The 13154-nt window shown below is 47.0% G+C and overlaps 1 protein-coding gene across 1 annotated transcript in view; it reads left to right on the top strand.

Annotated features, from left to right (window-relative positions):
• LOC115126216 (laminin subunit alpha-5-like) overlaps positions 1-13154 on the top strand; it is a 323432-nt gene that overhangs the window by 233888 nt on the left and 76390 nt on the right. The window contains exons 53-57 of the mRNA XM_065021107.1: positions 5543-5697; positions 7113-7245; positions 7539-7641; positions 7899-8006; positions 9358-9543. Of these exons, the coding sequence (XP_064877179.1) occupies positions 5543-5697; positions 7113-7245; positions 7539-7641; positions 7899-8006; positions 9358-9543 (685 nt within the window). The remainder of the gene's footprint in view (positions 1-5542; positions 5698-7112; positions 7246-7538; positions 7642-7898; positions 8007-9357; positions 9544-13154) is intronic.

Raw genomic sequence — 13154 nt, 5'->3', positions numbered from 1 at the left:
TACTGAGTCTATAGGAACATTAGCCTGCTGGTCTTACTGAGTCTATAGGAACATTAGCCTGCTGGTCTTACTGAGTCTATAGGAACATTAGCCTGCTGGCCTTACTGAGTCTATAGGAACATTAGCCTGCTGGTCTTACTGAGTCTATAGGAACATTAGCCTGCTGGTCTTACTGAGTCTATAGGAACATTAGCCTGCTGGCCTTACTGAGTCTATAGGAACATTAGCCTGCTGGTCTTACTGAGTCTATAGGAACATTAGCCTGCTGGCCTTACTGAGTCTATAGGAACATTAGCCTGCTGGTCTTACTGAGTCTATAGGAACATTAGCCTGCTGGCCTTACTGAGTCTATAGGAACATTAGCCTGCTGGTCTTACTGAGTCGATAGGAACATTAGCCTGCTGGTCTTACTGAGTCTATAGGAACATTAGCCTGCTGGTCTTACTGAGTCTATAGGAACATTAGCCTGCTGGCCTTACTGAGTCTATAGGAACATTAGCCTGCTGGCCTTACTGAGTCTATAGGAACATTAGCCTGCTGGTCTTACTGAGTCTATAGGAACATTAGCCTGCTGGCCTTACTGAGTCTATAGGAACATTAGCCTGCTGGTCTTACTGAGTCTATAGGAACATTAGCCTGCTGGTCTTACTGAGTCTATAGGAACATTAGCCTGCTGGTCTTACTGAGTCTATAGGAACATTAGCCTGCTGGTCTTACTGAGTCTATAGGAACATTAGCCTGCTGGCCTTACTGAGTCGATAGGAACATTAGCCTGCTGGTCTTACTGAGTCGATAGGAACATTAGCCTGCTGGTCATACTGAGTCTATAGGAACATTAGACTGCTGGTCATACTGAGTCGATAGGAACATTAGCCTGCTGGTCTTACTGAGTCTATAGGAACATTAGCCTGCTGGTCATACTGAGTCTATAGGAACATTAGCCTGCTGGTCATACTGAGTCTATAGGAACATTAGCCTGCTGGTGATACTGAGTCGATAGGAACATTAGCCTGCTGGTCATACTGAGTCGATAGGAACATTAGCCTGCTGGTCTTACTGAGTCGATAGGAATATTAGCCTGCTGGTCTTACTGAGTCGATAGGAACATTAGCCTGCTGGTCTTACTCAGTCTATAGGAACATTAGCCTGCTGGTCTTACTGAGTCTATAGGAACATTAGCCTGCTGGTCTTACTGAGTCTATAGGAACATTAGCCTGCTGGTCTTACTGAGTCGATAGGAACATTAGCCTGCTGGTCTTACTGAGTCTATAGGAACATTAGCCTGCTGGTCTTACTGAGTCTATAGGAACATTAGCCTGCTGGTCTTACTGAGTCGATAGGAACATTAGCCTGCTGGTCTTACTGAGTCTATAGGAACATTAGCCTGCTGGTCATACTGAGTCTATAGGAACATTAGCCTGCTGGTCTTACTGAGTCTATAGGAACATTAGCCTGCTGGTCATACTGAGTCTATAGGAACATTAGCCTGCTGGTCATACTGAGTCTATAGGAACATTAGCCTGCTGGCCTTACTGAGTCGATAGGAACATTAGCCTGCTGGCCTTACTGAGTCTATAGGAACATTAGCCTGCTGGTCTTACTGAGTCGATAGGAACATTAGCCTGCTGGTCATACTGAGTCTATAGGAACATTAGCCTGCTGGTCTTACTGAGTCGATAGGAACATTAGCCTGCTGGTCATACTGAGTCTATAGGAACATTAGCCTGCTGGTCATACTGAGTCTATAGGAACATTAGCCTGCTGGTCATACTGAGTCGATAGGAACATTAGCCTGCTGGTCATACTGAGTCTATAGGAACATTAGCCTGCTGGTCATACTGAGTCGATAGGAACATTAGCCTGCTGGTCATACTGAGTCTATAGGAACATTAGCCTGCTGGTCATACTGAGTCTATAGGAACATTAGCCTGCTGGCCTTACTGAGTCTATAGGAACATTAGCCTGCTGGCCTTACTGAGTCTATAGGAACATTAGCCTGCTGGTCTTACTGAGTCGATAGGAACATTAGCCTGCTGGCCTTACTGAGTCGATAGGAACATTAGCCTGCTGGCCTTACTGAGTCGATAGGAACATTAGCCTGCTGGCCTTACTGAGTCGATAGGAACATTAGCCTGCTGGCCTTACTGAGTCGATAGGAACATTAGCCTGCTGGTCTTACTGAGTCTATAGGAACATTAGCCTGCTGGTCTTACTGAGTCTATAGGAACATTAGCCTGCTGGCCTTACTGAGTCGATAGGAACATTAGCCTGCTGGTCTTACTGAGTCTATAGGAACATTAGCCTGCTGGTCTTACTGAGTCGATAGGAACATTAGCCTGCTGGTCTTACTGAGTCTATAGGAACATTAGCCTGCTGGTCTTACTGAGTCTATAGGAACATTAGCCTGCTGGCCTTACTGAGTCTATAGGAACATTAGCCTGCTGGTCTTACTGAGTCTATAGGAACATTAGCCTGCTGGCCTTACTGAGTCTATAGGAACATTAGCCTGCTGGCCTTACTGAGTCGATAGGAACATTAGCCTGCTGGTCTTACTGAGTCGATAGGAACATTAGCCTGCTGGTCTTACTGAGTCTATAGGAACATTAGCCTGCTGGCCTTACTGAGTCGATAGGAACATTAGCCTGCTGGCCTTACTGAGTCTATAGGAATATTAGCCTGCTGGTCTTACTGAGTCTATAGGAACATTAGCCTGCTGGCCTTACTGTGTCTATAGGAACATTAGCCTGCTGGCCTTACTGAGTCGATAGGAACATTAGCCTGCTGGCCTTACTGAGTCGATAGGAACATTAGCCTGCTGGCCTTACTGAGTCGATAGGAACATTAGCCTGCTGGCCTTACTGAGTCGATAGGAACATTAGCCTGCTGGTCTTACTGAGTCTATAGGAACATTAGCCTGCTGGTCTTACTGAGTCTATAGGAACATTAGCCTGCTGGCCTTACTGAGTCGATAGGAACATTAGCCTGCTGGTCTTACTGAGTCTATAGGAACATTAGCCTGCTGGTCTTACTGAGTCGATAGGAACATTAGCCTGCTGGTCTTACTGAGTCTATAGGAACATTAGCCTGCTGGTCTTACTGAGTCTATAGGAACATTAGCCTGCTGGCCTTACTGAGTCTATAGGAACATTAGCCTGCTGGTCTTACTGAGTCTATAGGAACATTAGCCTGCTGGCCTTACTGAGTCTATAGGAACATTAGCCTGCTGGCCTTACTGAGTCGATAGGAACATTAGCCTGCTGGTCTTACTGAGTCGATAGGAACATTAGCCTGCTGGTCTTACTGAGTCTATAGGAACATTAGCCTGCTGGCCTTACTGAGTCGATAGGAACATTAGCCTGCTGGCCTTACTGAGTCTATAGGAATATTAGCCTGCTGGTCTTACTGAGTCTATAGGAACATTAGCCTGCTGGCCTTACTGTGTCTATAGGAACATTAGCCTGCTGGCCTTACTGAGTCGATAGGAACATTAGCCTGCTGGCCTTACTGAGTCGATAGGAACATTAGCCTGCTGGCCTTACTGAGTCGATAGGAACATTAGCCTGCTGGCCTTACTGAGTCGATAGGAACATTAGCCTGCTGGCCTTACTGAGTCTATAGGAACATTAGCCTGCTGGCCTTACTGAGTCGATAGGAACATTAGCCTGCTGGCCTTACTGAGTCTATAGGAACATTAGCCTGCTGGCCTTACTGAGTCTATAGGAACATTAGCCTGCTGGCCTTACTGAGTCGATAGGAACATTAGCCTGCTGGCCTTACTGAGTCGATAGGAACATTAGCCTGCTGGCCTTACTGAGTCGATAGGAACATTAGCCTGCTGGCCTTACTGAGTCGATAGGAACATTAGCCTGCTGGCCTTACTGAGTCGATAGGAACATTAGCCTGCTGGCCTTACTGAGTCGATAGGAACATTAGCCTGCTGGCCTTACTGAGTCGATAGGAACATTAGCCTGCTGGCCTTACTGGGTCGATAGGAACATTAGCCTGCTGGCCTTACTGGGTCTATAGGAACATTAGCCTGCTGGCCTTACTGAGTCTATAGGAATATTAGCCTGCTGGTCTTACTGAGTGGGATAGGAACATTAGCCTGCTGGCCTTACTGAGTGGGATAGGAACATTAGCCTGCTGGCCTTACTGAGTCGATAGGAACATTAGCCTGCTGGCCTTACTGAGTCGATAGGATCATTAGCCTGCTGGCCTTACTGAGTCTATAGGAACATTAGCCTGCTGGCCTTACTGAGTCTATAGGAACATTAGCCTGCTGGCCTTACTGAGTCGATAGGAACATTAGCCTGCTGGCCTTACTGAGTCTATAGGAACATTAGCCTGCTGGCCTTACTGAGTCTATAGGAACATTAGCCTGCTGGCCTTACTGAGTCGATAGGAACATTAGCCTGCTGGCCTTACTGAGTCTATAGGAACATTAGCCTGCTGGCCTTACTGAGTCTATAGGAACATTAGCCTGCTGGCCTTACTGAGTCGATAGGAACATTAGCCTGCTGGCCTTACTGAGTCGATAGGAACATTAGCCTGCTGGCCTTACTGAGTCTATAGGAACATTAGCCTGCTGGCCTTACTGAGTCGATAGGAACATTAGCCTGCTGGCCTTACTGAGTCGATAGGAACATTAGCCTGCTGGCCTTACTGAGTCGATAGGAACATTAGCCTGCTGGCCTTACTGAGTCTATAGGAACATTAGCCTGCTGGCCTTACTGAGTCTATAGGAACATTAGCCTGCTGGCCTTACTGTGTCTATAGGAACATTAGCCCGAGCTATTTAGGAAGGATATCACACCTGGCACAAATGATTGTCTTGTTCTGTTTTTTTCTGCTGGGGTGTCCTATACCTGCACCCAGAGGGGAGTAGTTTAAAGTCCAGGTACAGGGGGTGGCTTGGGTCTAAAATTATTTTGTGAGCCTTGCCGGAGGGCCCTGAAAAAGTCCCTGACAAACCTTGGACATCAGATTAGATCTCTGATTTCTGTACCATTGTTACAGTAAAACCCTTATCTAAAAAACCTCTCTCCTTTAAACCCTCTCTCTCTCTCTCTCTGTCTTTGGGAGGTGAGTCTGGGTATTCTCTCTCTCTCTGTCTTTGGGAGGTGAGTCTGGGTATTCTCTCTCTCTCTCTCTCTTTGGGAGGTGAGTCTGGGTATTCTCTCTCTCTCTCTCTCTTTGGGAGGTGAGTCTGGGTATTCTCTCTCTCTCTCTCTCTTTTTGGGAGGTGAGTCTGGGTATTCTCTCTCTCTCTCTCTCTCTCTTTGGGAGGTGAGTCTGGGTATTCTCTCTCTCTCTCTCTCTTTGGGAGGTGAGTCTGGGTATTCTCTCTCTCTCTCTCTCTTTGGGAGGTGAGTCTGGGTATTCTCTCTCTCTCTCTCTCTCTGTCTTTGGGAGGTGAGTCTGGGTATTTTGGCTACAGCTTGTGAAGCGTGTTTTTTTTCAATCCCTTAGATGTTTTGTACACACCAGACTTCCTCCGTGCGTGGTGACGAGGTTAACCCCTTTCTAAAACCTCTCCTTCTAGGACTATGAGCGTCTGGCAGCCCAGTTGGATGGTTCCAGGATGCCCTTGGCAGAGAAGGTGCTGGAGTTTTCCCCCTCTGTCAGTAAGATACCCCTGGTGGAGGCAGCAGAGAAACATGCTGAACTACTCAATGAGCTGGCCATGAACCTCGCCAGGTGAGGAGTTGATGGACTGATGGACTGAGGGCCTGATGGACTGAGGGCCTGATGGACTGATGGACTGATGGACTGAGGGCCTGATGGACTGATGGACTGAGGGCCTGATGGACTGAGGGCCTGATGGACTGAGGGCCTGGTGGACTGATGGACTGATGGACTGAGGGCCTGATGGACTGATGGCCTGATGGACTGATGGACTGAGGGCCTGATGGACTGATGTCCTGATGGACTGATAAACTAATGGCCTGATGGACTGATGTCCTGATGGACTGATGGCCTGATGCCTGATGGACTGATGCCTGATGGACTGATGTCCTGATGGACTGATAAACTAATGGCCTGATGACTGACAAACTAATGGCCTGATGACTGATGGACTGATGAACTAATGGCCTGATGGACTGATGGACTGATGAACTAATGGCCTGATGGCCTGATAGACTGATTTGATGGCCTGATGTCCTGATGAACTAATGGCCTGATGTCCTGATGGCCTGATAGACTGATTTAATGGCCTGATGGCCTGATGTCCTGATGAACTAATGGCCTGATGGACTGATGAACTAATGGACTGATGGCCTGATGGACTGACGGCCTGACTGACTGATGGCCTGATTGATTTATTGGTTGGTCAGTTGGTATATTGGTTGATTGATAGATCGATAGATCGATTGATTGGTTGGGCAGTTGGTATGTTGGTTGATTGATTGGTTGATCGATTGATTGGTTGGGCAGTTGGTATGTTGGTTGATTGATTGGTTGATCGATTGATTGGTTGGGCAGTTGGTATGTTGGTTGATTGATTGATTGGTTGGGAAGTTGGTATGTTGGTTGATCAATTGATTGGTTGGGAAGTTGGTATGTTGGTTGATTGATTGATTGGTTGGTCAGTTGGTTGATTGATAGATCAATAGATCGATTGATTGGTTGGGCAGTTGGTATGTTGGTTGATTGATTGGTTGATCGGTTGATTGGTTGGGAAGTTGGTATGTTGGTTGATTGATTGGTTGATCGATTGATTGGTTGGGCAGTTGGTATGTTGGTTGATTGATTGATTGGTTGGTTGGGAAGTTGGTATGTTGGTTGATCGATTGGTTGATCGATTGATTGGTTGGGCAGTTGGTATGTTGGTTGATTGATTGGTTGATCGATTGGTTGGTTGGGAAGTTGGTATGTTGGTTGATCGATTGGTTGATCGATTGATTGGTTGGGAAGTTGGTATGTTGGTTGATTGATTGATTGGTTGGGAAGTTGGTATGTTGGTTGATTGATTGGTTGATCGATTGGTTGGTTGGGAAGTTGGTATGTTGGTTGATTGATTGGTTGGTTGGGCAGTTGGTATGTTGGTTGATTGATTGATAGATGGAACTGTTGTAGCGCTGGCTTCATGTTTTCTCCTCTGTGTGTTGCAGTGTGATCTCCAACACCAACAAGGACGGTTTCATCCAACGAGCCATGAACGCGTCCCGGGCGTACTCTGACATCGTCGACGCCGTCAGAGCCGCTGAGACTGCTGCCAACCAGGCTGCTATGGACGCACTGGCGGTAAGGGCAACACGTACACATGCTTCCTACGTTGTGAGGACCATGATAGAGGACACACAAAATACACTCTCTAAGACTCATAGAAACAACATTACGAGATATGCATATGTGTGGCACCTAAACATTGCCATGATGGACCTGTAACAAGATAACATATGTCTGTTGTGTTGTTGTTGATGTTGTTGATGTTTTTGTTGTGTTGATGATGTTGTTGTTGTTGTTGATGTTGTTGTTGATGATGTTGTTGATGTTGGTGTTGTTGTTGGTGTTGATGTTGTTGTTGATGTGTGCAGAATGTACAGGATCAGGACCTGGGCCAGACAGCTAAAGGTCTGAGGAAACACAGTATTGAACTGTTGAACCAGGCTGTCAAACTACAGGAAGATGTCAGTGATGGTGAGAGTTTCCCTCCTTCCCCAGGGCCCGTATTCACAAACAGGAGTGTTGATATCGGATCGAATAAGATTATATGAACAAGGCTACACATGGGGAGAACTGTTCCTAGATCAGCTCTCTTGCCCTGGGATGCTTCTTTTTTTTTTTTAAATACAGGCCCAGATGTATGCTGAATGTTTGCTGTTGTGTACACTTCCTTTAATAGCAAGACAAAGTGCCCGTCTTGTCATAACGTAGTATTCCGTGTCCGCTGTCAGAACCTCAGCTCCAGGATGCTAAGACTCGTCTGGATGAGGCCAGAGACAAACAGGAGACTCTACTGAACGACCTAGAGATGGTGCAGAGTAGCCTCAACTTCAGTCGAGGTAAGGCCAGGGATAAACGGGAGATCTATTGCGAAAAACAATATCTATACTCACACTTGTTGTACACGAACAAATGTTACTCACACCCAACCCTAATCCTGACACTAGCTCACACCTAATCCTAATCCTGACCCTAGCTCACACCTAATCCTAACCCTAGCTCACACCTAATCCTAATCCTGACCCTAGCTCACACCTAATCCTAAACCTGACCCTAGTTCACACTTAATCCTAATCCTGACCCTAGCTCACACCTAATCCTAATCCTGACCCTAGCTCACACCTAATCCTAACCCTAGCTCACACCTAATCCTAACCCTAGCTCACACCTAATCCTAATCCTGACCCTAGCTCACCTAATCCTAAACCTGACCCTAGTTCACACCTAATCCTAATCCTGACCCTAGCTCACACCTAATCCTAATCCTGACCCTAGCTCACACCCAACCCTGATCCTGACACTAGCTCACACCTAACCCAGGTAGAGGAGAACCTGATCCTGACACTAGCTCACATCTAACCCGGGTAGAGGACATTCTGACCCTAGCTCACACCTAACCCAGGTAGAGGACATTCTGACCCTAGCTCACATCTAACCCGGGTAGAGGACATTCTGACCCTAGCTCACACCTAACACGGGTAGAGGACATTCTGACCCTAGCTCACACCTAACACGGGTAGAGGACATTCTGACCCTAGCTCACACCTAACCCGGGTAGAGGACATTCTGACCCTAGCTCACATCTAACCCAGGTAGAGGACATTCTGACCCTAGCTCACACCTAACCCAGGTAGAGGACATTCTGACCCTAGCTCACACCTAACCCGGGTAGAGGACATTCTGACCCTAGCTCACACCTAACCCGGGTAGAAGACAATCTGACCCTAGCTCACATCTAACCCAGGTAGAGGACATTCTGACCCTAGCTCACATCTAACCCAGGTAGAGGACATTCTGACTCTAGCTCACATCTAACCCGGGTAGAGGACATTCTGACCCTAGCTCACATCTAACCCAGGTAGAGGACATTCTGACCCTAGCTCACACCTAACCCGGGTAGAGGACATTCTGACCCTAGCTCACACCTAACACGGGTAGAGGACATTCTGACCCTAGCTCACACCTAACACGGGTAGAGGACATTCTGACCCTAGCTCACACCTAACCCGGGTAGAGGACATTCTGACCCTAGTTCAAATCTAACCCGGGTAGAGGACATTCTGACCCTAGCTCACATCTAACCCGGGTAGAGGACATTCTGACACTCGCTCATATCTAACCCGAGTAGAGGACAACCTGATCCTGACCCTAGACCCCAACCCACACCTCTATTCTCTCTCTCTTCCCCAGAGGAGACAGCTAGTGACATTGAGGAGGCTAAAGCATCAGCAGAGGAGGCCAACAGTACAGCAGCGAGAGTAAAGGACACCCTGGCCCCTCTCAAGGAGCAGCTGGACCAATGGCAGCAGCAGTACGGAGACGCCAACACCAACAACAATGACATCCACAAGGCCTTCCTGGAGGCCAACACCTCTGGTAGGTCTACTAGAGAGTAGGTCTGGTAGGACCACTAGACACTACTCGACAGTAGGTCTGGTAGGACCAATAGACACTACTCGACAGTAGGTCTGGTAGGACCACTAGACACTACTAGATAGTAGGTCTGGTAGGACCACTAGACACTACTCGACAGTAGGTCTGGTAGGACCAATAGACACTACTAGAGAGTAGGTTTGGTAGGACCACTAGACACTACTCGACAGTAGGTCTGGTAGGACCACTAGACACTACTAGATAGTAGGTCTGGTAGGACCACTAGACACTACTCGACAGTAGGTCTGGTAGGACCACTAGACACTACTAGATAGTAGGTCTGGTAGGACCACTAGACACTACTACATTGTAGGTCTGGTAGGACCACTAGACACTACTAGATAGTAGATCTGGTAGGACCACTAGACACTACTAGATAGTAGGTCTGGTAGGACCACTAGACACTACTCGACAGTAGGTCTGGTAGGACCACTAGACACTACTAGATAGTAGATCTTGTAGGACCACTAGACACTACTCGACAGTAGGTCTGGTAGGACCACTAGACACTACTAGATAGTAGGTCTGGTAGGACCACTAGACACTACTCGACAGTAGGTCTGGTAGGACCAATAGACACTACTCGACAGTAGGTCTGGTAGGACCACTAGACACTACTAGATAGTAGGTCTGGTAGGACCACTAGACACTACTAGATAGTAGGTCTGATAGGACCACTAGACACTACTAGATAGTAGGACCACTAGACACTACTAGATAGTAGATCTGGTAGGACCACTAGACACTACTAGATAGTAGGTCTGGTAGGACCACTAGACACTACTAGATAGTAGGTCTGGTAGGACCACTAGACACTACTAGAGAGTAGGTCTGGTAGGTCCACTAGACACTACTAGATAGTAGATCTGGTAGGACCACTAGACACTACTAGATAGTAGGTCTGGTAGGACCACTAGACACTACTAGAAAGTAGGTCTGGTAGGACCACTAGACACTACTAGATAGTAGGTCTGGTAGGACCACTAGACACTACTAGATAGTAGATATGGTAGGACCACTAGACACTACTAGAAAGTAGGTCTGGTAGGACCACTAGACACTACTAGATAGTAGGTCTGGTAGGACCACTAGACACTACTAGATAGTAGGTCTGGTAGGACCACTAGACACTACTCGACAGTAGGTCTGGTAGGACCAATAGACACTACTAGATAGTAGGTCTGGTAGGACCAATAGACACTACTCGACAGTAGGTCTGGTAGGACCACTCGACACTACTAGATAGTAGATCTGGTAGGACCACTAGACACTACTAGATAGTAGATCTGGTAGGACCACTAGACACTACTAGATAGTAGGTCTGGTAGGACCACTAGACACTACTAGATAGTAGATCTGGTAGGACCACTAGACACTACTAGATAGTAGGTCTGATAGGACCACTAGACACTACTCGACAGTAGGTCTGGTAGGACCACTAGACACTACTAGATAGTAGGACCACTAGACACTACTAGATAGTAGATCTGGTAGGACCACTAGACACTACTAGATAGTAGGTCTGGTAGGACCAATAGACACTACTCGACAGTAGGTCTGGTAGGACCACTCGACACTACTAGATAGTAGATCTGGTAGGACCACTAGACACTACTAGATAGTAGATCTGGTAGGACCACTAGACACTACTAGATAGTAGGTCTGGTAGGACCACTAGACACTACTAGATAGTAGATCTGGTAGGACCACTAGACACTACTAGATAGTAGGTCTGATAGGACCACTAGACACTACTCGACAGTAGGTCTGGTAGGACCACTAGACACTACTAGATAGTAGGTCTGGTAGGACCACTAGACACTACTAGATAGTAGATATGGTAGGACCACTAGACACTACTAGATAGTAGGACCACTAGACACTACTAGACAGTAGATCTGGTAGGACCACTAGACACTACTAGATAGTAGGTCTGGTAGGACCACTAGACACTACTAGAGAGTAGGTCTGGTAGGACCACTAGACACTACTCGACAGTAGGTCTGGTAGGACCACTAGACACTACTAGATAGTAGGTCTGGTAGGACCACTAGACACTACTCGACAGTAGGTCTGGTAGGACCACTAGACACTACTAGATAGTAGGTCTGGTAGGACCACTAGACACTACTAGATAGTAGATCTGGTAGGACCACTAGACACTACTAGATAGTAGGTCTGGTAGGACCACTAGACACTACTCGACAGTAGGTCTGGTAGGACCACTAGACACTACTAGATAGTAGATCTGGTAGGACCACTAGACACTACTCGACAGTAGGTCTGGTAGGACCACTAGACACTACTAGATAGTAGGTCTGGTAGGACCACTAGACACTACTCGACAGTAGGTCTGGTAGGACCAATAGACACTACTCGACAGTAGGTCTGGTAGGACCACTAGACACTACTAGATAGTAGGTCTGGTAGGACCACTAGACACTACTAGATAGTAGGTCTGATAGGACCACTAGACACTACTAGATAGTAGGACCACTAGACACTACTAGATAGTAGATCTGGTAGGACCACTAGACACTACTAGATAGTAGGTCTGGTAGGACCACTAGACACTACTAGATAGTAGGTCTGGTAGGACCACTAGACACTACTAGAGAGTAGGTCTGGTAGGTCCACTAGACACTACTAGATAGTAGATCTGGTAGGACCACTAGACACTACTAGATAGTAGGTCTGGTAGGACCACTAGACACTACTAGAAAGTAGGTCTGGTAGGACCACTAGACACTACTAGATAGTAGGTCTGGTAGGACCACTAGACACTACTAGATAGTAGATATGGTAGGACCACTAGACACTACTAGAAAGTAGGTCTGGTAGGACCACTAGACACTAATAGATAGTAGGTCTGGTAGGACCACTAGACACTACTAGATAGTAGGTCTGGTAGGACCACTAGACACTACTCGACAGTAGGTCTGGTAGGACCAATAGACACTACTAGATAGTAGGTCTGGTAGGACCAATAGACACTACTCGACAGTAGGTCTGGTAGGACCACTCGACACTACTAGATAGTAGATCTGGTAGGACCACTAGACACTACTAGATAGTAGATCTGGTAGGACCACTAGACACTACTAGATAGTAGGTCTGGTAGGACCACTAGACACTACTAGATAGTAGATCTGGTAGGACCACTAGACACTACTAGATAGTAGGTCTGATAGGACCACTAGACACTACTCGACAGTAGGTCTGGTAGGACCACTAGACACTACTAGATAGTAGGTCTGGTAGGACCACTAGACACTACTAGATAGTAGATATGGTAGGACCACTAGACACTACTAGATAGTAGGACCACTAGACACTACTAGACAGTAGATCTGGTAGGACCACTAGACACTACTAGATAGTAGGTCTGGTAGGACCACTAGACACTACTAGAGAGTAGGTCTGGTAGGACCACTAGACACTACTCGACAGTAGGTCTGGTAGGACCACTAGACACTACTAGATAGTAGGTCTGGTAGGACCACTAGACACTACTCGACAGTAGGTCTGGTAGGACCACTAGACACTACTAGATA

Source organism: Oncorhynchus nerka, linkage group LG7 (assembly GCF_034236695.1).
Source record: "Oncorhynchus nerka isolate Pitt River linkage group LG7, Oner_Uvic_2.0, whole genome shotgun sequence".
NCBI classification, from domain to species: domain Eukaryota; kingdom Metazoa; phylum Chordata; class Actinopteri; order Salmoniformes; family Salmonidae; genus Oncorhynchus; species Oncorhynchus nerka.
This window is presented reverse-complemented; position numbering and strand designations above follow the sequence as displayed.